The sequence below is a fragment of the Aethalodelphis obliquidens genome, unplaced genomic scaffold (assembly GCF_003676395.1).
Source record: "Aethalodelphis obliquidens isolate GAN/ISIS:26980383/991018 unplaced genomic scaffold, ASM367639v1 scaffold43, whole genome shotgun sequence".
NCBI classification, from domain to species: Eukaryota; Metazoa; Chordata; class Mammalia; order Artiodactyla; family Delphinidae; genus Aethalodelphis; species Aethalodelphis obliquidens.
In genome coordinates, this window is record NW_020837987.1 from 14,191,274 (window position 1) to 14,219,002 (window position 27,729).

The window sequence follows — 27,729 nt, forward strand, 5'->3', positions numbered from 1 at the left end:
GCCACAACTAAGGAGCGGGCAAGTTGCACAACTAAGACCCAGTGCAACCAAGTAAATATTAAAAAAAAAAGGGAGTGGATCATCAGCGTTCTAGATTCTCTTCTGGGTGAAACTGAGGAAGAACCCCTGTTCTAGAACCTTGGATATTGGCTAGACCATGACCAATGTTATCAATTCTAGAGCCCTGGTTTTACAGGTCAGAGGAGTGATAGTAGCATTTGAGGACCACAAGAGAGTGAATGATGGGCCATTCACTTTCTAGAGTAAAGATGAGTCATTAACGTCCTTGAACTCTGGCTTGTAGCACATCACGAATGCATCCTCTGAGAGGGAGTGGCATGTTCAAGTCTCTGGACTGGGATGTTATATTGGAGCCAAAGATTCCAGGATTGTCCCAGGTTTGAGATCCAGGGCAGAAATTGGATAATGTGCTCAGGAAGTGACTTGTGGGGACAATATCATCCCTTTGGGGACAGAATAACCTTGTGGTTGGCCTTTGGAATTCAGTTTACCAAATTTGAATCTCAGCTCCAGCACTGACCAGACGAGTTGGATGACAGCTTCTGTCGTCAGCTTTGTCATCTGTAAAATGGGCTTTTGTCAAGACAAAGGAAAACAATTCGTTTGAAGTGCTGTTCAACGCTTAGCTGCTGTTACCCAGAGCAGGAGACCCTGGGGGGCTTGGTGGAGGTCCAAGAGATGGCAGGAGGGGGGAGAGGCAGAGGACGACAAAGATGGATAAAGAGAGGGACATTAAAATCCCAAGAGACTTGGAATTTTGACAAGCACTGCCAGGCCCAGGGGAGGGCAGGAACCAGAGACTCGCAGGCGTACACGTAACCTAGGGAGATGCCAACGGGGCCATCCCAGCCTTTTTGCTGTTGTCTGATGAGCTTTGGCATGGTGGTGACTGCAAACCTTCCAAAAATGGCCCGCCAGCTGTCATGTGGGTTTTGTATGTGTGCCTTTTTTAGGGGCAAGCGGTAGCTTTCGTCACCTCCTCAGAGTGCCTCTAGGTCCTCTGAGAAATGGGGTGTCCCGGCCAAGAACTTAGCCCCATTAGACAGTGCAGAAAAGACTCAGGCCTTCTGCTTGTGGCATGTCAGCGGTGGGACCCTGGGGAGAGAGAAGTTGGCCTGGGACTCGCTGGTTCCTGTTGAGAGCTCCTCACCCCTGGCTGGGGCTTAGGTAGAGATGTCAGATCTTATCTGGGAGCTGATAAAAAAAAACATCCCCATCCCACAGGGGAGGGCCCCCACTGTACAGAGCTTCTGGGGGCGGTGGGTGGAGGGTGAACACGGAGCACAATGTAGCTGAGCCACGCTTATTCCCAGGGCGGAAGGTTGAACCCAGGCCAAGGATTCTGCGATAATGAAACCCGGAAAGGGATATTTAGCTAATCATTGTTCTAATCTGGAATACAGAGGGACATTCATGGTTCTGGGGCAGGAGAACAGTGGGGCCTCCGTCATTGCTCCTGGGCATTTAGTATGTCCCAGGCGCTGCTTTCATTTTCTAGTTGCAGATCGGGCTCCTAAAGGCCTCTGGCTCTGGGAAGTGGCTCTGTGGTCAGCCCCTCTTTACAGATGAGAAGACTGAGACACACCTGCCCAAAGGCACTCAGATGGGAGGGGGCAGCGCCAGATTTGAACCCAGGCAGCCTGCTGCTGCGGCCACGCAGGGTCATTGTCTACCCTAGAACCAGAAAGCGGGTTCTGGGGTGGGTGTGAAGGGAATATTTTGGGATCGAGGCCCGGAGATTCTGTTGGGACTAAGCAGATGTAGGGGTGTGGGAGCAGATCATTGACTGATGACAGTTATAAGGTGGAGGCCAGAGTTCCGGGGCACGGGGACATCTTGGTTGAGATTTCTGGCCTGGTGTGTCGAGTAGGTGTTGGAGCTCAAAGGTGGCCTGTCAGATGGGCCTGGAAGATAGGGGAGTGGTGGTCTCCAGTTCCGGCTCCAGCCTTCCAGGTTAGCAACTAGAGTACAGAATTGGGGGCCCTGATTCTCAAATTGAAGTGTGTTGTCACCTTATCTGCGGTGGCCTTAAGATGCCCTACATTTCAGGCCCCCCCAGGAGAGAGGCTCAAATGGGGTGCGTCCACACCGGCCTCCAGTTAAATTCAGGGTTTAGACTCAGATGTCAGCCCAACTGAGAACTTTCTGGAACAGAACTTGCCGGTCGGCTGCTTGGATACCAGCCCACCTGTCCCTTCTCCCTCTTGCAGCCAAAACGTCTTTCTCAATATACATTGGAGGTGGGAAGCAGGTGGGCAGGGTTTGTAGCAGTTGCTGCCTGTCTCCAAGATCCCAAAACCTCCTAGAACACCACTGTCCCATAGACCTTTCGGCAATAATGAGAATGTTGTATACTTGCCCTGCCCATTCGGGGAGCTGCTAAGCCACATGTGAATACTGAGCTCTTGAAATGTGGCTAGTGTGATTCAGGAACCGAGTTTTAAAATTTTATTTAAGTTAAATTTAAATAGCCACATGTAGCTTCCGGCTGCCAGACTGAAAGGTGCAGTTCTAGAGCTTTCCGGGGGGGGGGGGGAGGGGAATGTTTTTTTCAGACGTTAGTACTTCGGGCTGCATGTGGAATCTTAAGTTTCCCCACCAGGGATCGAACCTGCGACCCCTGCAGTGGAAGCGCGGAGTCTTAACCGCTGGACTGTCAGGGAAGTCCTCCTCAAATGTTAATCTTCATCCCAACAAAATGCCCACAAAAACAGAAAAGGGTGCAGTCGTGCTGTTGGAGTGGAAGTGGGGGTTCAGACGCCTAGCTTGGCTTGTTCTGTATATCCCCCGTCCCTCCCCAAGCAAAGGGTCCAATGGTTCTCGGCGGATGGTGGTCCGTGGAGAGAGACTTTAGCGTGTCTGCGCAGCCCGAGTTCACCCACCTCCCCTGCCCTTTTCCCTTTTTAAAAAGCACCTCCTGACCTTGGCAGTGACGTTTATTTCTCTGGGGGAGGGGAGTTATATACAGCAGTGACCCGGATGCCCGGGAGCCCTCACCCTGGGGCTCGGGTGGGGGAAGGAGGCGGTGGCAGAAGGCACACAGTGGTGATGGCCCCTGGAGGAGGCCAGGAATCACGGGTGGGAGTGTAGTGTTCCTGGGAGACCCAGATGGGGAAAGAAGCTCGGCGAGGGCGGCTGGTCCCGAGAGCTCGTGCCGGTTGCTCCTCTCCCGTCCCTACAGGAGGACGCAGGGGCAACCCCCGTCCTTCTTCCTGGGGGCGCTGGGAGGGCAGGGCGGGAGCTCTTGTTCCTGGTACTTCCTGCGGGAAGAGGCTGGTGAGTTTGGGCCGCAGGGAGGGGGGTGGTGGAGGACGACGGCAAGGGCGCACTGCTCACCGGACGGCCCGCACCAGCTGCTCGAAGGCCTCGTCCACATTGAGGCGCAGTTTGGCTGAGGCCTCGAAGTAGGCCACGTGGTGGGAGGCGCTGAAGGTGGAGGCTTCAGATCGGGGGACCTGGGGCGTGGGACACGGAGGAGTCAGGTCCCTGCTTTCAAGGCTGGTCCCAGGGACTTCCCTGGTGGTCCAGTGGTTAAGGCTCCTCGCTCTCAATGCAGGGGGCCCAGGTTCCATCCCTGGTGGGGGAACTAAGGTCCCACATGCCGCCTGGTGCCACCCAAAAGGCTGGTCCCAGCTGGGGGAGGCAGAAAGACACACTGTGTGCTCTAACTGGGGTTACATACAGTGAGGGCCCAAGAGAAGAGGAAAACGTCCAGGAAGGTCCTGGCGGAGATGCCCAGGGGGTTAGCTGGGCGCCATCTAAGTAAGGAATCGGGGAAGGCTCCAGAGACCTTCTCCTGCAACCGAGTTGTCAGAGAAACAGAAAAGTCAGGGTGTTCCCAGCAGAGGCCCAAGCAAAGTCCCAAAGGGTGGAAATCCCCAAAGGCTTAATCGAAAAGACGAGTTCTGTGTGAAAATCACAGAGTCTGTGTGTATAGGGAAATGGTGAGAACAGAGAAAGGAAAGGACAAGATCATGGAGAGCATCAAAGGCCAGGTGGCAGAGCTGGGGTGCTGGGGAGCCATGGGAGGGCTGTGAGCAGGGGAGGGGCAGCCAGAGTGAGAGGTTGACTGGCGGGGAGAAACAGGAGGCTGAGGCCAGGGTCCAGGTAGGAACAAGAGGAGGGGACAGGACAGAACATTGGGGCTGGTTGACCCTGGGGGAGGTGCCCTTTTTTTCCATCCAGCTACCTCTCCTGAGAACGCCTGTGTGCAACGCTGTGGACTCAGAAGGTCCAAGGTGGGGCAACACGTCTAGTGGGGTGTGTGACGGTGGACCGAGGGAGCCAGAGGAGGATCCTGACATGAGGAGTCTCAGGAGGTGCACCAGAAGGAGCCTCCCAGACTGAGATGAGGTCCAGTCGTTCGCGGCGGGGGGTGGGGGGTGGGGGTGGGTGTCCCAGACCTGGCGCTGTGTCTCCAGATCTGCCTTGTTCCCGACCAACACGATGGGGAAGTCATCTCGGTCCTTGACTCGGAGGATCTGCGTGAAGAGCTTGCCCACCTCGTTGAAACTGCGGATGAAGCCAGAGGTCCAGACAGCTGCTCACCCCCAGTGCCCCCCCTGCTCCCTACCCCCCGTCACTCTCACCTCTGCCGGTCATTAATGGCAAACACCAGCAGGAAGCCATGGCCGGCGCGCATGTACTGTTCCCGCATAGCACCGAACTCCTCCTGGCCAGCAGTGTCCAGAACTGCAGGGAGGGGAGAGGGGCCTCTGTGGGGACGAGGGTCCCTCCAGCCACCCACCTCCCCCCAAGCCTTCAGCCCTGCCACTCCCCCTCCCACCATCTCCCCTGCCGTCCTCACTGTCTAGCCGGGCTGGGACGCCATCCACCATGCAGATCTTCGTGTAGGAGTCTTCAATAGTGGGGTCGTAGTCAGACACGAAGTAAGACTGGTGGGGTGGGAAGAGGACACCTTTACTGCAGTGTCCCAGCAGAGGTGATGTAGCCCTGCCTCTGAGCCCCGACTTTCTCGGCCCCCCTCCTTCTGGGTCTCTTCCCCTCTTTTGAGTCTGTCTCCCTCTCTCTGGGTTTCTGTCCCTTCCCATGGCCCTCCCCAGGCTCCTGTCTCTGTCTCGTGGTCCTGTTTTTCTGGTATAAAGTACATTCCCCACATCATGATTACAATCCTGGCTATGTGGCATTGAACGAATCACTTCCCCTCTCTGAACCTCAGTTTTCTCATTTGGAAAATGAGGATAAAAATAGCACTAGGCTTAATCCACTGTTTGTGAGATTCAGGGAAAATCCCTGTTCAGTATTTAATATATCCCCTGGGCATAGTAGTTGCTCAGTTATTGAGAGCCACTGTTGCCCAGAATACCTTGCTGTCTATAGCTCTCCCTCCTCCTCCTCCTCTTTCTCTTCCCTCTTTTTTTTTCTTCTTCTTCCTCCTTCTCCTCCTCCCCCTCCCCCTCCTCCTCTTCGGGCAGCTTCCAGTGTCTCCTCCCAGGGGAAGGTCCCGGTTCCAATCCGGCTGCGGAGAAGCTGCCCCGCCCGCAGGCCGGGCCCCTCCCTTCCTGCCCGCCTCCAGCCAGGCTTTGGGCCAGCTTTGGGTCTGCCCCTGGGTGCAAGGGGCCCAGGGCTGGGGCATTTCTTTACACAGACAGGGGCTCCCTTGCAGGTGCTGGCTGGGGTCTCTTGAGCGGGGGGGCCTCTGCGGTAGCATCTCAGTAGCGGACACCTTTCTAGGGTTTTTCTGAGGTGGGAGGATTTCCCTCGGGAATGGGGTGGAAGTTTCCTGGGCAGGGGTGGATTCTCAGGAGAGAAGTGATGACTTGGCAGCTGGGGGTCTGCAGGCTGCATCCTGCCTGTTAGCGGGGGTGCTTGGCCCTGGGGGGATTAGGGGTGTATCTGCAAAATACATCAGGAGAAGCTCAGGGGTGAAAACTGGGGCCTTGGGAGCATTTGGGAGGTTTGTCATAGACTATAGAGTCTAGAGAATCTTAAAGACCCTGAGATACATTTAAGATATCAGAGAAACTCCCAAGGAGCAGGTCTTTCTAGGGGTGTCAAGAATCTGGGGACTTACTCCATGGAGATGATTTGGGGGCTAGCCAGAGTTTCAGAGAGGGGCTCGGGGAATCGGAGTGGAGGAAAACTCAAGATGGAGGAGTGGTGGGTTTTCCTTGGGGAAGGGTGGGGGTCTGGGTCTGGTGAGATAGGGGAACCCCAGAACTTGGGGTCTTAGAGTTCTCTGGAATGGCCAAGGGGCAGGATCTTTTTGAAACCTCTCAGGTCTGAGGGTGCCTCTCTCTGGACTGGGTGGTCCTAGACGGGCCTCAGGGGCAAAGCCTGGGCATAATTTCCAGTTTCTGGGGGAGGTCCCTGGGGGAGATTCCAGACTGAGGGAATCTCAAGGGCATCGGGCACAGGCATGGTCTCAGGTTCTGGGTAGCTCAGAGGGGAAGTTTGGGTCTGCGATTTGGGGGAGATGGTGCTCAAGGTTGGGGGAAGGCGGCACCTAGGGGGGTGGGGGCCCATGAGAGTGCTTAGGGTCTGGATGGGGTGACTCTTCTGGATTTAGAGTGCTCCCAGGAGGCACCCACGGTCAGATCAGTAGGGAAGCGGGGTCTTGGGTACTGGGGGTAGGGGTGGTGGGTCTCAAGATACAAGTACAGGAGGAATGTCCCTCATGTAGTGGGTGGAGGCCCTGAGGGGCTCAGGGTCACATCTGAGGGGGACTTTTTTAAGATTAGAAGGCCTCACAGGAGGGTTTCAGTGATGGATCGAGGGGAAACCGGGGTCTCAGGGATCCCGCAAAGGGCTCAGTTCTGGGTCCCGGGGGCACCCCCCCGGGGTGAGGGCCCACTACCTGGATGAACTGGATGGTCAGCGCGCTCTTGCCCACGCCGCCGCCGCCCACGACCACCAGCTTGTGTGTCTCGCTGGGTGGGGGGTCCCCGGGCCCCGGCCCCCCGCCCCGGGGCCGCCCCCGCCCTGTCCCGGACGCCGCCCCGCTGCTCATGTCGCCACCGCTGCCGCTGCCGCCGCTACCGCCTGGGGGGGAGCCGGGCGGGGCCTAGGGGCGGGCCACGCTAATAAGGCTACTGCATAATCATGAACTCCAGCAAGAAGGGCTAGTATCTCGGGACACTTAAGAAGGAGGCAAGGCCAGGGAAAAGGAGGAGCTATGATAATAAGAGTAGGGGAACGGCGTTCGCTGAGAAGGGGAATTCCAAATGGGGCGGGGACACGCTAATAAGAGAACTGGGCTCACCCCGAGCGGCGCCACGCGCTCTCGGCTGGCCGGCCGTCTGGGGGCGGGGATATGCTAATAAGCTCTCATTCTCTCTTCCCGATGGGTCGGGAAGATAGCTCGGGGTGGGGCTATGCAAATGAGGAACCCCGTGATGCAGTTTCTCAGGGCACCATCTCCGAGGCCTTGTTCCAGTAGGCGGAGCTCGCGGACTCGCGCGCGGCCGTATATAGGCGCGCTCCGAGAAAGTAGCAAGTCCTGAGGGGTAGCTCAACCTCCGTCCTGGGATCCTAGCCAAGCTCCCAACGCGGGCGTCTGGGCTGGATGCTGCAGGCTCCGCCCGCTAAGGGACCCAGGTTTCCGGTTCCCGCTGTCCCAGCCAAGCGGAAGACAGACTGGGAGGGAAGATGGGGCCCTGGAGGGGGGACAGTGGGTAACTGGGCAGGGAGGGGCCGTGAGATCACTGCATTCCTAATCCATGAGCCAGTTCGCCCAAGCCGGGATGCCTGGATTATGCCTGGTCTAGGGTCAGGATTTCTGGGTCTTGAAGGAGGAGGAAGCTGAGAGCCCAGACCCCTAGGAATACCTAGGAGAGAATAGGGCTGGAAGCTTGGACTCCTGGGTCCCCAGAAGGAGGGGACCTGGAGGTCCTTACTACTAGGTTCGGTAAAGGAGGGAAGCTGAGGGCCCAGACTCTTGGATCCAGAGGTTGGAGAGGCTGGGGACCCAAAATTCTGGATCCGAGGGAGTTAGGATGGGGAACCCGAACACTCGGGTTAGTGTAAGGTAGTTTGTTTGAGACCAGGAATGGTCTGAGGATGGCTTGAGGGCCCGACTCCTGGATTTAACAGGAAGGAGGGCTCGGCTTCTGAGTCCCAGGGAGGAGGGAAATGTGAGTCCGGACTCCTCTGTTCTGAGTGAGAGGAATCGGAATTTGGACTTTTTCTGTCCTAAATGAGGAGGATGCTGTAGGGCTGCGCTCCTTGGTTCTAAATTTAGAGAGAAATTGGTATCGGGATTCTGGGATCCCTAGAATGTGGGCGGGGCAACTCCCAGCCTGTCCTGTGTTGTTTTTTTTTTTTTTCCTACGGCCCACTTCTTGGAACTACAACTCCCTCGCATCTGTCACGCTGACCGCTCTTTCCGTCACTTCCTTTTCCGCCGCTCTTTCCGCGCGCGTGCTGGGTACTTTGGGGCCTAATCGCGGCCTACCGCAACCCCGCCCACTTCACCCCTCACCCCGCTTGCTGTCCCCGCGCAGCGGAGGCGACGCGCGGACTACGCCTCCCGGCGTGCGTCGCGCGCACCCGGCCTATGTGTCCTATTGGTTGCTGGGAAACTGAGTCCGGAGCCTTCCCACCAGCCTTCACGGCACCGTGCTCGATACTTGAAGTCCCGGCAAGCTCGGCGGTGTTTTAGCTCCACCCCTCTCCTCCCTCTGCTCGCGAGCCCCGCCCCAGCCCGCCCCGCCCCGCGCCGGGGCCGGAGCCGCAGCCCGAGCGGCGGGGTAAGATGGCGGCGGCGGTCCGGGCCGCGGGGCTCGGGCCTATCGGGGTGGGCGGGGCGGAGTCGCGTCGCTAGTTGTCCCGGGGTCCTCCCGGCACGCCGCAGGGCCTAGAGGGCTTAGCGGGTCGGCCTCGGGCCTGGTAGCGGCGGCGGCGCCTGGCGCCGAGCGGAGGGCCTTCTGAAGGCCCCGGGACGCGTCTGTGGTCCCGGGGGGCATCTACGGGGCGTCCCCGAGAGGATTGGGGGCGTCCACAGGGCCTGGACTGAGACTGAAGCCTGCCTTCCATCATATAGCTGGCTTGGGTCATTTTTGTAGGCACTGTTGATCGTCTTTATGAGCTGACCGGAGGCTAGGGTCTGTTTAGAGGGTTCTGGGGCCATCTTGAGATCTTGAGATATGTCCCGGGGTGAAGGTGATCTGCAAGAGCTGGGGAGTATCTGCAGAGCCAACTATAGCGCCTAGGGTATGTCTGTTAGGGCTGGGAAGTGTCTACATGTGCTGACCTGAGGATGCGGTTCACCTACAGGGGTCTGGGGCCATATAGCTGGGCCTGGAAGAACTGTTCCAGGGATAGGAAGTCTTTTATAGATACCCAGAGGAGCGGGATGTACCCACGAAGGGAGAGAGGCAAATACTGAGATGTTCTGAGAGGCCTGGATGGGTCTCCAGCTGTCTGGGGAGTGTCTAGTCTGGGTGACAGGAGGCTGGGGGCAGTTAGAAGAACCTGGAACCATCTAGGTGGCTTTGAGTGTGACTGCAAATTCGAATGCCTTTGGGGGGGCCATATAATTGCATGGAGAATAAGACAATGAAGAGTATTGGAAAATTTGCCCAGCTGTATTGTACTTGCCCTTAGAAAGTAATTCAAATGCACAATGTTGAAAAATTCTGCGTGGCCCTGGGGCTACAGAGAGAGTTAGAATTAGTCCTCCTTGGTCTGGGAAAGTCTATAGGATCGTCTAGACTCCTCTAGTGCTGTGATTTTCAAACTCTTTTGACCTTGATCTACAGTGAGAAATACATTTTTTCATTGAGACCCAGTGTACACCGTCATATGAATTTCATACCCAAGTCCCATTAATTAGTATTTTCATTTACTTGTGATGTATTGTGAAGAATCTTCTACTGTGTTCGATTTGCTTTGATAACAAGCTATTTGTAAAGCACTGAACTGCTATCAAGTTTATAGTTTGGGAAACTGATCTAGAGGGACCTAGCAGCGTCTGCAGAGGCTTCTCAGGTATAAAAGACCTAAGGAGCCGGGGGTGTGTCTGCAAATCCCGGGGCATGTGTGAATGGGCAAGGGAGGATGTTCATTCTACAGAGGGTTTGGGGCTCTGTGGGTCTGTAGTCAGCACATCTTGATTAAGCTTCTCTTATGTGACAGCGCTGTTCTACATAGCGTGTGCTCCCCCCACCCCCACCCAGGTGCCGAAGAGCAGCGCCAGGGCTGGGAACTGTCCAGAGGGGCTTATCAGAGTGAGAGTTGTCTGTGGGAGTTCGGGAAGGAACTGCAGGCTCTTAGAGAGCCAGGAGGCAGCATGGGAGAGCTTTCTGAAAATCTGGTACGAGGGAGACCAGGGCCGAGATCTTTTTTTTTTTTTTTTGGCAGGTATGCAACCGAGGGTGTAGGGGAGACCGAAGTAGGGGAAACCTGGGCGTTAAAGGCCGATGATAGGGCTTCCCTGGTGGTGCAGTGGTTGAGAGTCCGCCTGCTGACGCAGGGGACACGGGTTCGTGCCCCGGTCCGGGAAGATCCCACGTGCCGCGGAGCGGCTGGGCCCGTGAGCCATGGCCGGTGAGCCTGCGCGTCCGGAGCCTGTGCTCCGAAACGGGAGAGGCCCGTGTACCGCAAAAAATATTGTTACTCTGTATATAGCCCATGATAATTATTGTTACTCTGTATTGTTACTCTGTGTCAGGAGTCTGTCTCCTTTCAATTCTCACAGGCTTTCTCTGACTTAGATACTCCTATTGGGCCCACTTAGAGCTAAGCACACGGCGTTGAGGGTTAGGGGTTTTGAAGCTTTCTAGGAACTGTGGGACCAGATATTTATTGTCTTCAGAGTAGGAGACTTGACAGTTGCAGGGAAGCCTATAGCTGAAATCTTCGTATTTTCTGAAGCCCTAATCAAAATCCCCATCAGTCTGAAGAGTGATTTTTCACCTTCTGTATAACCTAAGAATTTCTGTGACATGGCAAAGCCTTGCGCCGCACTTCCACACAAGGGGCAGACAGGTGATCGGAGGGTGCTCCCTGCGGCGTCTAGTGGACAGCATTCCTGAAGTTTGTGTTTTCGTTTTCAAAGTGGCGTACTGGTTTTGTAGCTCATTCTATTATAGCTCCATCCTCTGTGTGTAAATACATTTTGTTGGGTCCCTCACCATCGAGGAGAATCGATGCTTTAGGAAGTGGCGTGGTGTTTGAGGCGCACCCAGCACACTGGCACGTATCTCGGTTTGGGAAAGGTGGGTTTATGAGACATCGGGGCAGTGTTTGAAATCACAACTCAACAGAAAAGAGTCTTGGCTCCCATGAAGGCAGGCTCCCGTGAGGTCTTAAAGGGGGAAGGTGCGGGAACTGGGGAGGGGTGTGTGGAAATAGGCCGGGAAGGCCTCCCTTTGGCAGAGGAGGCAACAAATTCAGACAAGGGAAGAGGGTTGCTCCAGTCCCTCTAGTGTCTGCACTGGGCCTGGTACTTGCCCGGGCCTGGGATGCGGTGGAGGAGAGGAGGGATGCTGAAGGGGATACAGTGTTGGAGGCCCCTGAGGTCTTCATGTCCATCCTCTCCTTCCGCCACCTGGCACCACTGTGCCCTGCCCACCAGCCTCTACTCCAGACTCTCCCCCGCCTCCACCACCAGGTGACCATGGAGGAAGAAGATGAGTCTCGAGGGAAGACAGAGGAGTCAGGCGAGGATCGGGGTGACGGTCCGCCAGACAGAGACCCTACGCTTTCTCCTTCTGCTTTTATCTTGGTGAGGCAGCCAGACGCCTGGGGCCGAGGGAGGGAGGGGCTGGGAGTCCAGATTCCAGGGCCCTGACTCCTGGACCCTTGGGAAAGGAGGGGTTGGGGGGCCAGGACTCTTGGCCTGTCTGTAGGGTTTGAGTCTGGTTGTAGGGGTGTCTGGAATGGCTGTCTCCCAGCAGCAGAGCTTGTGACCTTCCGCATGCATCCCCTGACTGCTCTTTCTTTCCATCCCCTTCACCCTCACTTTTCCTTCAGCGGGCCATTCAGCAGGCTGTGGGAAGTTCCCTGCAGGGGGACCTGCCAAATGATAAAGGTATGACAGCTTCTGGTTCTTCCCAGCCCCCTGCCCCATCTCTGCATTCTTTCTCCTAATCTCATTCATATACGCTTTCCCGAGGCCTCCTGGGTGCCATCCTTGTGCTGGCACAGGGAGCCCAAGATGGGTTGGACTCTGTGGCCGTCTTGGAGGGGCTCACAGTCTGGCAGAGGGGAGACGCAGTCCCAGCACAGAGGTAGCCCGAGGCACCGTGAGAGGGCAGGAGGCCCAGCTAAGCTGGTGTGGAGGGAGATGGGGTCCAGGAAGGCTTCAGTGAGGAGGTGACAGGGGACCTGTGTCTCTAAGGCTGTTGAGCATTGTCTGGTGAAGAGGAAAGCCTGATAGGTGGGGGCGGCACCAGCAGGCACACAGCACAGGGACCACGTTGCTGGACCGAGTTGTGGGTCTTTGGGGCTGGTGGGCAGAGGATGTTGGTGGGAAGGGAAGCAGGATTGCTCCATGGGGACTGGGTCACAGCAAGGCTTAAAGGCCAAGCTGACTTGTCTGGACTTCATCCTGAGGGTGGCTGGGAGGACAAATGGGTGAGAGAGTTGGTGCCTCAAAAGGGTGTTGGGAAGTCCTTCTGGGACCCAGGTTGGGAAGCGGTTGGATGGAGGCCGGGAGAGTAGGCAGGAGCTTGGTTCCTTTGTCAAGAGCTAGGCAGGCTCTTTTTCCTCTGCCAAGCAAGGTCTCTGCAACTAGTCCCCTGTCTCCAAACCCCATGCAAATCTCTCTCCAGATGGTTCTCGGTGTCATGGCCTTCGATGGAGGCGCTGTCGGAGCCCACGTTCAGAGCCCCGTTCCCAGGAATCAGGGGGGACTGACACGGCTTCTGTGAGTAAGAAGAGGGGGCTAGGGACCTGGACTTCTGGGGCTGGGGGAGGAAGCTCACTGGGGCCTGGATCCCTGAAATGGGGAAATGGAGTTGGGGACCCAGGCTTCTGTGTCTGGGGTGCTGATTGGGGGCAGTGTTGGAGGCTCTGAGGCCTGGTCCCTTGGGTCCTGGAGGCAGTCAGGTTGAGGAGTCAGTTGGATCCTCGTGTTCTCATGGGGTCTCAGATGTCTGGGTTACTGAGAGCTTAGGGCCTGTGTGGGCCCTCACACAAGCAGGGACAGGGTGGAGCCCCTCCTGGCCTATTCCAGGTGTTGGACGTGGCTGCCGATGGCCTCCTCGCGGGGCTGGTGAGCATCCTGGATCCCCCGGATACCTGGGTTCCCAGCCACCTGGACCTGCGGCCTGGCGAGTGAGTATCTGGGCAGCTGGAGTGGGAGAGGCCCCTGTCGTGGGAGTCGGATGCACCTCTGAGGCTCACTCATCCCCTGTCTTGCAGAAGTGAGGACATGCTGGAGCTGGTGGCCGAGGTCCGAATTGGGGACAGGGATCCAGTCCCCCTTCCTGTACCCAGCCTGCTGCCCCGTGTCAGGGCCTGGAGGACGGGCAAAACGGGTATGTGGGACCAGGGCTGAGTTGGCAGGCAGTCAGCCTCGGCGTCGCGTGAGCGTTAGCTGTTGTTGGTAGTAGTAGCGGTGCTGAGTACGTCATTTAGACAAAATCTGTACTGTCATGTCTTTCTCCCGTTAGACTTAAGTAAAGGTTGTATGCACGTGCAGATGTAATTAAAGTTAAAACTGATGTGAGAGCTACCATGTGGGAGCAGTTAGCGTGCGTCCGGGGCTTCTGAATATCAGTGTAACTGCGTTAGGAATTCGTCTCCCCAGGACGGGGGACTGTCAGCATCTCCGACTCCAGGAAGAGAAGAGTCTGAAAGAGGGAAGTCTCTTGCTCGAGGTGGCACAGCCAGTTGCTTAGTGGTGGCCCTGAGCCCGGGGCCTTCTGTGTGTAAAGTGCAAGTTTTTGACTTCTGCGATGTGCACCTGCCCGAGGGAGAGTCTGCTCCCTAGCCCTGCTGCACACGGTGGTAAGCCCCTGAGCAGTGTAGAGCAGAGGGTCTCAAACTCGAAAGGGCATCAGAATCACCACGGAGGACTTGTTAATCCACAGGTCACTAGGCCCATCCCCAGGGTTTCTGATGCAGCAGGCCTGGAGTTGGTAGGGCCCGGGAATTTGCATTTCTAACTAACTCACCAGTGATGCTGCTGCAGATCCCCTGGGACCCTGATGAGAACCCTGGGTTTAGACTTCCCTTCTGCCACGTAATATCTGGGGAGGGGTGGAGGGGAGAGGAAGACGTAGCAGAAGGTCAGCGACGAGCAACTGTTCTGCCAGAGGCTTGCACACCCTCTGAACCAGTTCACGTTTTCCTTGTCCTTTTTTTTTTTTAAGATTTAACTTTATGTATTTTTGGCTGTGTCGGGTCTACACTGCTGCGCGTGGGCTTTCTCTAGCTGTGGCAAGCAGGGGGCCACTCTTCACTGCAGTGGTGGCTTCTCCTGTTGGTGGAGCACCGGCTCTAGGCGCGTGGGCTTCAGTAATTGTGGCTCACGGGCTCTAGAGCGCAGGCTCAGTAGCTGTGGTGCATGGGCTTAGTTGCTCTGCGGCATGTGGGATCTTCCTGTACCAGGGCTCGAACCCGTGTCCCCTGCATTGGCAGGAGGATTCTTAACCACTGCGCCACCAGGGAAGTCCCATCCTCGTCCTTTCTTTTTTCTCACAGATCTGGGGTGACTTACTTATTCTTTAGGCTCAGGGGACATGGTGCCTGGGGCCTACCATGCTCTTAGGGGGCCGCCACACTCTTAGGGGCCCACAAAAGTATTTTCATTTCTTTTATTATTTTTTTAAATTTTACTTATTTATTTGGCCGCACCGCATGGCTTGTGGGATCTCAGTTCCCCAACCAGGGATTGAACCGGGCCTCAACAGTGAAAGCCCAGAATCCTAACGACTAGGCCACCAGGGAACTCCCTCTTCATTTCTTTTAAAACCAGAAGCCATAGGGGATAAGTAAACAAGTGAGTGGGACAGGGTTCCAATCAAATGTTATTTACAAAAACAGGTGATGTGTGGGATTTGGCCCTTGGGCTTTAAGTGCTATCCGTAGCTGTGTCTGGAACCTAATAGCTGTTTTCAGCAGGACTCTGGGGTTATGTTTTGGGTTTTTGTTGTTGTTGTTGTTTTAAAATATTTATTTATTTTGGCTGTGCCAGGTCTTAGTTGTGGCGTGCGGGATTTTTTTTTTTTTTTTTTTTTTTTTTAGTTGCAGCATGAGGACTCTTAGTTGCGGCATGTATATGGGATATAGTTCCTCGACCAGGGATCAAACCCGGGCCCCCTGCATTGGGAGCACGGAGTCTTACCCACTGGACCACCAGGGAAGTCCCTGTGTTTTGTTTTCTTATTCCAAGTGTTTTTTGGTCTTCGTTTGGAAAATACTAAGAACGCAAGAAGAACTCACCCATAGTCCTTTAAAAAAAACTATTTATAAGGAAGCGGATGTCTCGAGTTTGCAGACTGCTACGATCTGCAGACGTGGTTTTTGCCTCAGGTGGTGGTAATAACAGCCCGGGTAGTCAGAGTTCGTGCTCAGCAAGTCCTTGAAGGCAGGGATTTTTGTCTCTTGTTTGCGGTTCTGTTCTATACCCCAAGCCGCGTCTGTCAGATTGATGATGAGAAAAAATGTGTTGAATGAATGAGCAAACTCCCCTTTTATAGATGAGGAAACCAAGGCAGACAGCAGTTGAGTTGCTTGCCCTCGGGCATATTGCGGGAGAGGGCTGGAGCCTGGGATCCGGGTGGGGAGGTGGCTCTGGTGCTGCCTTCTTAGCCCCGGGCTTCCCTGGCATTGTTCATGTGACCATGCCGGCGTCCTTGCTGGGGCAGGATCCTGGCAGTTACATGTGGTTGAGAGAGTGGCCTCCAGACTCTGATGTGTGTGTCTGAATCCTGGCCCCGTCATCCGCCCCGGGGGCAGCCTCGATCAGTTGTCTCCACATGTGTGACTTGTGGTGCTGAGACCGTGGAGTGCTTCGAAAGCAAGGTCTCGGGAGGGCGGACAAAATAACGGAGGACAGCACGATGCCTGGCCCGGTCAGTGATGTCTGAGTCCCAAGCAGATGTCGCCCCTGGGATGGGGCTCATCACAGAGTGGCGGGGGCACGGTGAGGACTCGGGCTCTCAGGGCTCACCAGCTCTGCCACTTTCTGACTCTGGAGAGGGAGTTTCACCTTCTCAGCCTCACGTTAGGCCTCCTGTACAAAGGGATAGATTCCCTCAAGAGGCAGCCGGCTCATCAGGCCAGGGCTTGACCCCTGCAGGTGATCCTAGGTTGGAACCCTGGCTCTCCCATCCCAGCCTGTGCCTCCTGCGGGAACATCACTGCTGTCATTGGTCAGGGCGGTCTTGGGCCGCAGGCCAGCTTACATCTCCGGTAGATACGAGAGTGCGGGCTCGGAGGCCACACTGACCGAGTTTGCATCCTGACTCCCCCCTGCTGACTGTGCTCTAGGGGAAGATGCCACAGCTCTCTGTGCTGCAGTTTCCTCCTGGGACCCCGGGTCGCAGTACCTACAGCGTGGAGCGTAGGTACTGTTGTTAGGAGCATCTTATGTGTTGACACACGTGAAGCACTGGAAGCAGTGCCTGCTGGTGTGGCGAGTGCTGAGCGAGGGGGACCAGCAGATGGGGTGCTGACCTGCCTGCGGGCCCCTCCGCTGCACTGGGACAGGCACCTGACCGCCACCCTGTCTCCGCTCTTCCTTTGCAGTTTCTCCGCAGTCTCACTCTTCTCGACCCACCTGTGCCCGCCACCTCCTCACCTTGGGCACTGGAGACGGGGGCCCTGCTCCGCCCCCTGCCCCCTCCTCTGCCTCCTCTTCGCCTTCCCCTTCCCCCTCATCATCCTCCCCTTCCCCGCCTCCCCCTCCACCACCCCCGGCCCCCCCGGCCCCTCCTGCACCCCGGTTTGATATCTATGACCCCTTCCACCCCACCGACGAGGCCTATTCCCCACCGCCTGCTCCAGAGCAGAAGTACGACCCCTTCGAGCCCACTGGCTCCAACCCCAGCTCATCGGCGGGGACCCCCTCACCTGAGGAGGAGGAGGAGGAGGAGGAAGAGGAGGAAGAGGAAGAAGAGGAAGAAGAGGAGGAGGAAGCCCTGTCCCAGAGCATCAGCCGCATCTCAGAGACCCTGGCGGGCATCTACGACGACAACAGCCTGAGCCAGGACTTCCCAGGTGACGAGAGCCCGGGCCCGGACCCCCAGCCCCTGCAGCCGACTCCAGCCCCTGGCACACCGCCCCAGGCCGACTCCACCCGGGCCGACGGAGCCACCCGCCGGCGCGTCTTTGTGGTGGGGACTGAGGCGGAGGCCTGTCGGGAAGGCAAGGTCTCCGTGGAGGTGGTGACGGCCGGTGGCGCCGCCCTCCCGCCCCCTCTGCTGCCACCGGGCGACTCAGAGATTGAGGAGGGCGAGATTGTCCAGCCTGAGGAGGAGCCCAGGATGGCGCTCTCCCTCTTCCGGGCCGGCGGCCGGGCCGCACGACCCCCTCCGGCGGCCCCGGCCCCCGCTGCGGCCCAGCCCCCGCCCCCGCCGCCCGCCCCCCGGGCCCCCGAGGGGGACGACTTCTTGTCTCTGCACGCGGAGTCCGACGGCGAGGGCGCCCTGCAGGTGGACCTTGGGGAGCCGGCCCCCGCCCCGCCCACCGCGGACGCGCGCTGGGGCGGCCTGGACCTGCGCCGCAAGATCCTGACCCAGCGGCGCGAGCGCTACCGGCAGCGCTCGCCCTCCCCGGCCGCCGCCCCCGCCTCCGCTGCCCCCACTGGCCCGCCCACCCGCAAGAAGTCGAGGCGGGAGCGCAAGAGGAGCGGCGGTGAGGCCAAGGAGGCCGCCTCGTCCTCCTCCGGCGCTCAGCCCGCCCCGCCGGCCCCGGCCTCCCCCTGGGACCCCAAGAAGCACCGCTCCCGGGACCGCAAGCCGGGCTCCCACGCCTCGTCGTCCGCCCGCCGCCGCTCGCGGTCCCGCTCCGCCCGCCGCCGCTCGCGGAGCACCGACCGGCGCCGCGGAGGCAGCCGCAGGTCCCGGTCTCGGGAGAAAAGGCGGCGGCGGCGGCGCTCGAACTCCCCGCCCCCGGCCACCTCCTCGTCGTCGTCTTCCAGGCGCGAGCGGCACCGCGGCAAGCACCGGGATGGCGGCGGCAGCAAGAAGAAGAAGAAACGGTCGCGGTCCCGGGGCGAGAAGCGGTCTGGGGACAGTGAGAAGGGCCTTGCCCCGGCCCAGCCGCCCTCCGGCTCCACCTCCTTGGGCGGAGAGCGAGACAGCCGCCGCCGGGGGGCCGTGCCGCCCTCCATCCAGGACCTCACGGACCACGATCTCTTTGCCATCAAGCGGACCATCACCGTGGGCCGGCCGGACAAGCCTGACCCCCGAGGCCCCTCACCGGCTCCGGCCTCATCGCCCAAGCGCGAGGTCCTATACGACTCCGAGGGACTGAGCGCCGAGGAGCGGGGAGGCAAGAGCAGTGAGAAGGACCGGCGCCGCTCTGGGGCGGCCTCCTCCTCCTCTTCCTCCCGGGAGAAGGGATCACGACGGAAGGCACTGGATGGGGGGGATCGGGACCGGGACAGGGACAGAGATAGGGACAGGGACAGGTCATCCAAGAAGGCCCGGCCCCCCAAGGAGTTGGCGCCCTCTTCAGGGCCCCCGCCAAAGCCACCTGTCAGCAGCGGCTCAGGCTCCTCGTCCTCGTCGTCCTCCTCATCCTCCCGGAAGGTGAAGCTACAGTCCAAGGTGGCCGTTCTGATCCGAGAGGGTGTCAGCAGCACCACATCAGCCAAGGAGGCCACGTCTGCTGGCCTGGGCTCCATCGGAGTCAAGTTCAGCCGAGACCGAGAGAGCCGCTCCCCCTTCCTCAAGCCGGATGAGCGGGCCCCTACTGAGGTGGCCAAAGCAGCTCAGGGCAGCACCAAGCCCAAAAAGACCAAGGTCAAGGCCAAGGCTGGGGCCAAGAAAGTCAAGGGGACCAAGGGAAAGACCAAGCCATCCAAAACCAGGAAAAAGATCCGCAGCGGTGGGGGCAGTGGCGGTGGCGGCAGTGGCCCTGCGACGCTGAAGAAGTCCAAGGCGGACAGCTGCAGCCAGGCGGCGGGAGCCAAAGGGGCTGAGGAGACTTCCTGGTCCGGGGAAGAGCGGGCAGTGAAGGCCCCTAGCACCCCGCCCCCCAAGGCGGCCCCTCCACCCCCTGCTCTCACGCCCGACTCGCAGACTGTGGATAGCAGCTGCAAGACACCTGAGGTCTCCTTCCTGCCAGAAGAGGCCACTGAGGAGGCTGGAGTCCGAGGTGGGGCGGAGGAGGAGGAGGAGGAGGAGGAAGAGGAGGAGGAGGAGGAGGAGGAGCAGCAGCCGGCCACCAGCACGGCCACCAGCACGGCTGCGGCCGCTCCCAGCACCGCCCCTAGTGCGGGGTCCACGGCTGGCGACTCAGGGGCGGAGGATGGACCAGCCCCCCGTGTCTCCCAGCTGCCCACGCTGCCCCCACCCATGCCCTGGAACCTGCCCGCTGGTGTAGACTGCACTACCAGCGGTGTCCTGGCCTGTGAGTGTCCCCTGGGGGGGCCGGGGCACATTAGGGTGGACAGACAGGATCAGGGAGGAGGTCATGTGGGGACAAACTTGGAGGCAGTGGAGATACCTTGGAAGGGGTGGGTATAGTGACCAGGACTGGGAGGGCCTTGGGTGGGTAAGGGCCAGTCAGGGTCTGTCCAGAAGGCTCCACGATGTTTGGGTGCACTGGGAGAGCACTGGGCAGATGGGAGCAGCGGGCAGCCAGTTGAGCAGAGACTGGAGGAGTGGGGTGTGTCCTGGGGTCCACCTAGAGGTAGACTGGGGTAGGCTTGGTAGAGGGACCGGAATCGGGGAGCAGGGAGCAGTATCCCTTACCGGATGGCAGGAGCCTTTGCTAGACTGCAGAGGTGGGGAGAGAGGCTACGGGGGCTCGGGACCAACTCGTCACTGTGTGACCCTGGCCACACGCCACCCCCACCCCTGCCCCCCACACACCTCGAGTCCTAAGAACATACAGGGTGGGGGCTGGTTCTCTTGGTGGCTGAGGCCCCTTTTCCCAGTTATGAGCCTGAGACCTTATAGCCTGTCTGGGGGCCCAGGGCGGGAGGTGGCACGTGGCTGGGTGAGGGTCACTCTCTTCTCTTGCGTCAACTCCCGATCCTTGTCGTCCACTCTCCACCTACTGCAGTGACTGCACTTCTCTTCAAGATGGAAGAAGCCAATCTGGCAAGCCGAGCAAAGGCCCAGGAGCTGATCCAGGCCACCAACCAGGTGGGCTTCCTTGGGGAAGAGTCCCCGCAGCCCCTTCTCTTGTCCCCTGTTTTGGGTTAGGAGAGGAACTTCAGCTCCCAGCAGGCTTTGGGGCAAGGTATCTGCCAGAAGGGGAGCCTGTTGCCTCTGGGACTGTTGGGAAATCAGGGTGGGAATAGGGGTACATGTTCCGTCCTCCCCTCCACCTCCCTTTGCTTATCCTCCAACCTTTTCCCACAGATCCTCAGCCACAGGAAGCCCCCCTCAAGTCTGGGGGTGACGCCAGCTCCTGTGCCCACCTCTCTGGGTCTGCCCCCTGGCCCCTCCAGCTACCTGCTCCCTGGCAGCCTCCCCCTGGGGGGCTGTGGCTCTACCCCTCCCACCCCCACTGGGCTGGCTGCAGTGTCTGACAAGAGAGAGGGCAGCAGCAGCTCCGAGGGACGTGGTGACACAGACAAGGTGAACTGGGCTTGGGAGAGGTGGGTTAGTGGTGACAGTTTTGCAGAGAACGCAGGCAGATACTGAGATGCAGGGGCCCGAGGAGAATGCCAGAGACTGATGCCAGCAGATGAGGACTTAGATAAAACTGAAATCACTAAATTGTAAGGAACTAAACTTTCACTTGGTTAGATGATTGGGAAAGCGGTGCTAGACAGGTTTTTAAAGAATTTCGTATAGAGATGGGATGGAGGTAGGGAGAGAAAGAAAGAAAAATATGGATATAAACACACGCATGTTTATACATATATCTACTACAGTCTACTCTTTGGTCATCTATACTTCTCTCACCCCGATCTTTTTGTGTAAGGGGGGCTCGGGATGGTTTACAAACAAAAAATCAAGCATCTGTTCCTGGACGAAGGGAGAAAGAATGGGTGCAGGGCAAACAGGCCCCCCTCCCCCCACTACATCTGGCTCCTCCTCCTGGGCCTTGGGGCTGTGTACCTTTTGGGTGGGTCTGGTTGCTGGTCGCTATGGCCCTGTCACCAGATGATGGCGCTGCTCACCCTTTTCGCACCCCACATACAGAGCCAGAAGGAAAGCAGAACAAACCCCCGTGTTATAAGCCCCGTATAAACGGAGTTGGGGCCACAGCTTTGATGTGTACTTGTCCATGGCCTGTGCCATGGGCTGCGGGACAGGGACAGTACAGGCCCTGAGACGAGCAGCAGGTCCCTGTTCCGCCAGTGAGGCTGCCCTGTCTGTTCTCTGCCAACGTCCTCTCTCTCCACGTATGAGACGGGTGCAGGACACAATCCCTTTCTCTTGGCCGCATATTTAGAAACCCACTCCTGTGGGGCTAGGGAGGCCTGAAGAGTCCCCCCGGGGTGGCCGTGGCTCCCCCAGCAGCTCACCCAACAGTTGGCATTCGTGTTTCATGGGAGATATTGGCCCTGAAGGCTGGGGTGTCCTGCCCTTCCCAGGCCTCAGTTTACCTGCCCCCATCTTCTCTGGGATGGTAGGGAACAGCCGCCTGGCTCAGGTCTGTCTCCCTACCAGACTGTAAGGGCAGGGGACACATGGGTCCTGGTCATGGACGCCTGGGACAGCCCAGGGTCCAGCCTGGAGGAGATGCTAGTGACATTGAGAGGCCCAGGCCTGGCCTGGGGTCTGGGGCGACTGTAGCAAGGGGAGAACAGGGCAGACCCTAAGCAGGATTTCCACCTCTGGGAGTAGCTGGATGGTCAAGAAGTCTGAGCTGGTGGGCAGGTGAGTGGAGGTAGGGGTTCTGCAGTAACTCACCTGGCCTTTGCTGTCCCTTCTTCCCACTGTCGCCACCCCCGCCAGTATCTGAAGAAGCTGCACACGCAGGAGCGGGCAGTAGAGGAGGTGAAGCTGGCCATCAAGCCGTATTATCAGAAGAAGGACATCACCAAGGAGGAGTACAAGGACATCCTGAGGAAGGCCGTCCACAAGGTGGGGCCCAGAGGGGGACAAGATGCGCAGAGGTGGGGAGAGGATGAGACGGAGTGATGGACGTGAGCAGACAGGCGTACAGAGATGGGGAGACAGAGGGGCAGTGGGTCACTCTGGAAGGCGAGAGGGTGACAGGATGCCTCAAGCCCACCTGGGCCTGTTCTGCTGGCATCAGGGGGACAAGTAGGGATGTTGGCCTGGATTTTGGCGGAGGGGTTCCCATCCCAGTCCCCAGCTGTGCTCAGCAGTCCAGGTGCAGGGGACCATGGGGACTGGCAGTGACTGCAGCTGCCCCTTGCCCCCCAGATCTGCCACAGCAAAAGTGGGGAGATCAACCCGGTGAAGGTGAGCAACCTGGTGCGCGCCTACGTCCAACGCTACCGCTACTTCCGCAAGCACGGCCGCAAGCCAGGGGACCCTCCGGGGCCCCCACGGCCGCCCAAGGAGCCGGGACCCCCTGACAAGGGCGGCCCGGGCCTGCCCCTGCCCCCTCTCTGAGATCCCCAGCCGCCCCTTTCCTCCTTCGCTGTCTCTCTGGAATTCTGGACATATTTATGGCTCTGCCTCCCTACGTCCCTCCCCTGTCAGTGGGATGATTGGGGGAGGGTTGCTGCGGGAAAGAGGAGAGCCCCCTGCCCAGCCCCACTGCCATCTCCCTCGCCCCAAGCCTGTGCCCATTGCCCCTCCCCTCTGTTCGTGCCCCTACCCCAGTTTCATTAAAGATTTCATGAAATGTTACCCCTGAGCCCCAGGACTTTTAGCCCTTTCTTTTCAGAGTCCAGTTTGGGAAAGGGTTGGGGAGGAGCCTTGGCCCAAGTGTGAGGGTGGTTAGCGGGGAAGTAGACAGTGTGACTTGGGAAAAGTGCATTCCTCTCACTGGGCCTGTTTCTTCATCTATAAAGTGGGTGTTGTGAGGATTAAGAAAGACGCAGGCGGGTGAAGCACTTCGAACCGGACCTGGCACATAGGAAGCCGTTGCTACTGATACAGAGTGGTGGTGATGGGAGGGAGAGGTCCCTGCCCCACCTGACCAGTGTCTGCCCAGCTCAGGGCGTCTAGGTGCTATTTGTCTAACCTTGGAATTGCCCCAGAAACAGGATCTTTGTCCTCCATTCAGTTTTTTTTTTTTTTTTTACCAGTCCTATGAGGCTGGGGTGATCTAATTGACTCCCCCGAGACGGAGAGGGAAACTGAGGCATGGAGCAGCAAGGGCCACACAGTGAATCAGGGCTGTGCTGGCCTCCATCAGTCCCTGTTACCCAGAACCCAGGCGCGGTGAGGAGAGGTGGGTGCAGCCAGGCTGCGGGGGGAGGGTGGGTTCCGATTGGGGGTAGGCTCAGAATTCCTTTACAACTGGCCCTCGCAGGCCCACATGGAGGGGAGCCCAGGGCCCGGAAAGGAGAAGGACTTGCCTGAGGTCACCTAGCAGGAGTTGGGAGGGGACCCAAGGCCCCTGACAGGCAGGACAGGCAGGCGAAAGGCTCTGTGCTTACTGGACGTCGGCCTGAACTGTTCATAGGCAAGACGGGCGTTCCAGAGTGAGCCCCAGGGTCACCCTCAAAGAGTGGCACCCTTACAGTCAGACCTGGATTCTGACCTGCCTTGTATTTTCCTACTTGGTGGACTTTCCTCCTCTCTAAGCCTCAGTGTCTTGGTCTGTAAAATGGGGGTGACTGTCACCAACTCACCAGGCCACAGGGAAGAGGTAAGGAGTGTCAGCTGCCCCCTGCACAGTGCCTGGCCTTTATGCAGTGAGCACCTAGGATATGAGTGGCTTGCACAGATGGATAAACGGGCCTTAAGAAGGAATAACCCCCAACTTGGGTCAGGGCTGGCCCAGGGAAAGTGAACACCAGACAGACAAGTGATGACCATGGCCGGAGCCAGTTTATTGGTCGAGGTGGAAGTTGAGGGCTCAGGCCTCCCCAGTGACCTAGAAGTCCATGTCCTCGACCAGGTCCTGGAGGTAGGCCTTGTACTGGTCTGAGGTGAGGGAGAGTGGGTGGCTGTTAGAAATGTGAAGGTCCACAGTGTTCTCCAGGGAGGAGGCACCCCCTACCCGTGCCATGTCTAGCAGGGCTCTGAGGCACATGGGGACAACCTGAGGGAGGTGGGGGAGAAACAGTCAGGGGAAACACCCAGCACCGTCTACTGTCGGGGATGGGTTGAGTAGACTACAATTCCCGACAGCCCCCACTGTAACCCAGGATGAACCGTTAGGCCCAGGGCTGCTGGGCGTTACAGTTTTCCCCATATTCACCACCAAGGGAGACCATAAATGGTTCTTAGGGCTGAGGCTGCTGAGGGGTTCCTGGAAGCTAGAGCTGAGCAGCTTGTGATCAGAAGGACTCCTGGGAGCTGTAGTACCTCACACAGGCTGCTAGGACTTGTAGTCCACCAACTTCCACATGGTTGGGAGAACGCAAATATAGGCTTTGGGGGTGAGGCCGTGGGAGGGACACCAGAAGCTCCTGAGGAGGAACTGGTACTTGCAGAGACTCTTAGGAGTTGTAGTTTCTCCGAGGGGACTGTGGGAGTTGTAGTTCCCAGAAGCAACCTCCTCCCTTTTAGGATCTACCCCTCAGCTCCAGGAGCCTGGGGCTGCAGTACCTTGACCATCACGAGCCTCTTGATCCATGGTTGGTCCTGGGGCCATGACTGCCCCACGCAGAACCAGAGGGTGTAGCGTGGTGAGCGTCTGCTTCCTTCGATGAAGGCAATCAGATCTGGGGGCCCAGGAACCTAGTCAGGGATGGGAAGAAGACCCTCTACCTGCCCCTCCCTGCTCCCCCAAAACCTCAGTAACATCCTCATCTTCCTCCCTGATCTAAAGCTCAACATATCTCTGCCACCATGACCAGGGGGCTATTGATTTGGGGAAAGTCCCTCCAGTTCTGGCACAAGCTGAAATGTTCCTCCTCCCTTCCATCGGGGCTGGGCTGGAAGGTAGGCCTCCACACACACCTCCTGGAGCCTCAGCATTTGGATGGGGAAACAGGCCCAGGAGGGGAGTCCACTTCCCCAAGGATGCTCAGTGATTCTGGAGTAGAAGGTGGTTGGTGGTTACTGCTCTTTAACCCTTCAAGGCCATGCTGTCCAATATGTAGCCATTAGCCACCACGGCTATTCAAGTTTTAATTGTATCTAATTAAAATCAAATAAAACTTAAACTCACTTCCTCATTTGCACTCACCTCATCTAAGTACTCAGTAGCCATTTGTAGCTAGTGGATACCATATTGGGCAGTGGAAATACAGAGCATTTGCATCATTGCAGAAAGGTCTGTTTGGAGAGCAAAGCCCTAAAGGATTTCTTTCTCCTGCATCTGTCTTTCCACCATAATTGTAATAAATGATAACGACTATGGCAGCTAATTCCCCGAAGCACCTTCTGTACGCTGGGCCCTGTGCCTCCTGCCAGCTCTGGGCAGGTGAGAGAGAGGAGACAGTCCTTAGACTCCACAGGTTCAGAGCAGTCCAGTCCTTCTCCCCACAGGTTCAACCACAAGCAGAGCAGCAGGGTCTGAATTCGATCCCAAACCTCCTGACCCCAGAGTTTTTAACCACCATTGCCTGCCGTTTCCACAGCAGAGCTAAGGCCCCACCTCACTCACCTGCTATGAAGGGCCCCATGTTGAACACGCCTCCTTCCCTGTCCTTGGGCACCTCACCATCAGGCCTGTGACCACTGTTGGGGAGGAGTTCCTCGCCCACGGCCCAGTACACATGGCAGTGCCCCAGCCTCTGGGCCCAGAGCCACTGCCCAGCCCTCCACAGAGCTAGTCCCCCGCCCAGGCAGCTCAGCACCCGCTGCACGTAGTCTGTCACGCCCCTGTCTGTCAGGGACGCCGCGGGGTCTGGCAGTCTTATTGGCTGCCCAGGCAGTGTCCTGTCCCCTGCTTCTGATCCCACCAGCCGCAGGCCCCCCGGGCAGAAGACAGTCTGCTGGAAGACTTGGCAGCCCCGGTAGAAGACGGTCACCTCGAACTCCCACTCTGAGCAGCAGCAGCAGTAATGTGAAGGGGAGAGAGAATGAGGGAACGTCAGGGGGCTTGCGGCCCAGCCCTAACCCCTCCCACCCCTCCCACCCACAGCTGGCTCTCACCTTCCCCGCTCACCAACAGCTGCTTCAGTGGGTTTTCAGGGGGTCCCGGCATTGGGCAAGGAGCAGGGACATCTAAGTTGGGGCCCAGCAAGAGCTGAGGGGGGTTCTCAGGGGCCATGGTCAGACTTGAGGGCCCTCCATCTGGGGCCAAGTCCATGTCACTCAGTAACTTCTCCAGAATGTCTTCCTGGAGAGGAAAAAAAAAAAGGATCCAGGTATTTCCACAGCCTTTTCTGGAGACTTCCCATGGACCAAGCTTTGTGCTCAGCGATGTGGGGACCCAGAGAGGAGACAGACCTGAGCTTTGCCCTCAAGGGGCTTCTAACCTGGGGCACAGACAGTAAAGTATGTACAGCTTTGATGTATGCCGGGCACTACAGTGGCCTGAGGGGAGCAGCTAATTCCACCCAAGGATCTGGCTCTCTGCAAGCAAGACGCGGGCAGAGAGGGCTGGGAAGAATTTCAGAGGGGACTTCCCCTGGCACAGACATCAGCAAGATCAAGGAGAGGTTCTGAGTTCCCAAAACGCTGAGAGAACCCTGCACAGGGAGGAAAGCTATTAAATTCTAGAAAGGTGGATTAGGGCCTTGAATGCCTGTTGAAAGCTCTGAATTTTCTCCTGAGGATGCTGGGAAGCCATGGAGGGCTGTGGGCAGGGGGTGGGGGGACAGGGTCAGCACTGAGTCAGGTTGGGGACAGACTGCATGGGACAGAATGGAGCCTGGGGTGATGGTGCAGGGGAAGAAGATGAGGCCTGAATAGGCCCATGAGGACGCAGAGAGGGGATGGGGCAGAGAGCAGGATGGTCGGGGCGCATTCTTACCTGGATATCAGAGGTACTGCATCTGCCATTGGTGTCTAGAGAGGTGTCTGGCTCAGCTAAGTTCCCAACTCCTGTGGAGAAAGGTGGGAAGTGGAGTGGGGGCGCCAGGGACAGTCGAAATCCCATCCCTCCAAGTGAAGCCTCACTTGCAGCGCACCTGAGGCCACAAACTCATAGATCTTGTGCGGGTTGTGGGGGTCCTTGCTGTGGTCCTCTGCTAAACGCAACGCTTCCTTCCGGTTCAGGGCGGACCGGAAATTCCTCTTCCAGGTGGGCAGGTCCGGCTTATCCTTCCCAGGAGTGTAGGCACCACTGGCCTCAGCCCAGGCCTAGGGGACCAGTGGTACCAAGATAGTGGAGAGGATGACTTAGACCTTGCCCCAGGGGTCCCAACCCTGTCTCCTCTTGTCCTAACACCGTCCTCCCCCCGACACGTTCTAACTTGGCAAGGTTCCATCCCCAAACTCTCAGATTCTCTGCGCCCCGAATCCCCCTACCACCACCCTTCAAAAACCTTTGCTTTCTAAGCCAGCCTTCCAGGTCCTAATGAGTGTCTAACTCTGCCACCAACCTGCCCCAGGACACCCTCTGTAATAATAATAATAATAATTATATTATAATATATTATATATATTATATTATATTATATATAATATT

The 27,729-nt window shown here is 57.8% G+C and overlaps 3 protein-coding genes across 18 annotated transcripts in view; 1 reads left to right on the forward strand and 2 right to left on the reverse strand.

The window, feature by feature from the left end:
- Positions 1–2,939: 2,939 nt before the first annotated feature.
- On the reverse strand, positions 2,940–7,006 carry RRAS (RAS related). 2 transcript variants are annotated; one of them, XM_027080254.1, is made up of 6 exons: positions 6,839–7,006; positions 4,829–4,916; positions 4,611–4,713; positions 4,425–4,533; positions 3,358–3,476; positions 2,940–3,281 (listed from the first exon to the last, which is right to left on the reverse strand). In XM_027080254.1, exons 1-6 carry the CDS (start codon positions 6,989–6,991, stop codon positions 3,197–3,199), a joined length of 657 nt encoding a protein of 218 aa, XP_026936055.1. In that variant the 5' UTR covers positions 6,992–7,006; the 3' UTR covers positions 2,940–3,196. The 2 variants fall into 2 exon arrangements, with proteins under 2 accessions (XP_026936055.1, XP_026936054.1); XM_027080253.1 differs by lacking the exon at positions 6,839–7,006 and adding an exon at positions 5,348–5,369.
- Positions 7,007–7,247: 241 nt separating this feature from the next.
- Positions 7,248–22,896, forward strand: SCAF1 (SR-related CTD associated factor 1). Of its 11 annotated transcripts, none has more exons than XM_027080239.1 (11): positions 7,248–8,729; positions 11,594–11,707; positions 11,956–12,013; positions 12,756–12,850; positions 13,160–13,260; positions 13,348–13,463; positions 16,681–19,509; positions 20,167–20,249; positions 20,469–20,687; positions 22,017–22,145; positions 22,452–22,896. In XM_027080239.1, the coding sequence occupies exons 2-11, from the start codon at positions 11,600–11,602 to the stop codon at positions 22,641–22,643; spliced, it is 3,930 nt and encodes a 1,309-aa protein (XP_026936040.1). In that variant the 5' UTR covers positions 7,248–8,729; positions 11,594–11,599; the 3' UTR covers positions 22,644–22,896. The 11 variants fall into 11 exon arrangements, with proteins under 11 accessions (XP_026936040.1, XP_026936033.1, XP_026936036.1 ...); XM_027080235.1 differs by lacking the exon at positions 7,248–8,729 and adding an exon at positions 8,780–11,198 and having other exon boundaries at positions 11,558–11,707; positions 13,127–13,260; XM_027080236.1 differs by lacking the exon at positions 7,248–8,729 and adding an exon at positions 8,780–11,198 and having other exon boundaries at positions 13,127–13,260.
- Positions 22,897–24,010: 1,114 nt separating this feature from the next.
- Positions 24,011–27,729, reverse strand: part of IRF3 (interferon regulatory factor 3) — a 5,444-nt gene continuing 1,725 nt past the window's right edge. For all 5 annotated transcript variants that reach the window (XM_027080245.1, XM_027080244.1, XM_027080246.1 and 2 more), the window contains exons 3-8: positions 27,230–27,401; positions 27,073–27,143; positions 26,250–26,436; positions 25,759–26,139; positions 24,756–24,871; positions 24,011–24,246 (exon numbers count right to left, since the gene is read on the reverse strand). In XM_027080245.1, the coding sequence (XP_026936046.1) occupies positions 24,079–24,246; positions 24,756–24,871; positions 25,759–26,139; positions 26,250–26,436; positions 27,073–27,143; positions 27,230–27,401 (1,095 nt within the window). In that variant the 3' untranslated portion in view covers positions 24,011–24,078. The remainder of the gene's footprint in view (positions 24,247–24,755; positions 24,872–25,758; positions 26,140–26,249; positions 26,437–27,072; positions 27,144–27,229; positions 27,402–27,729) is intronic.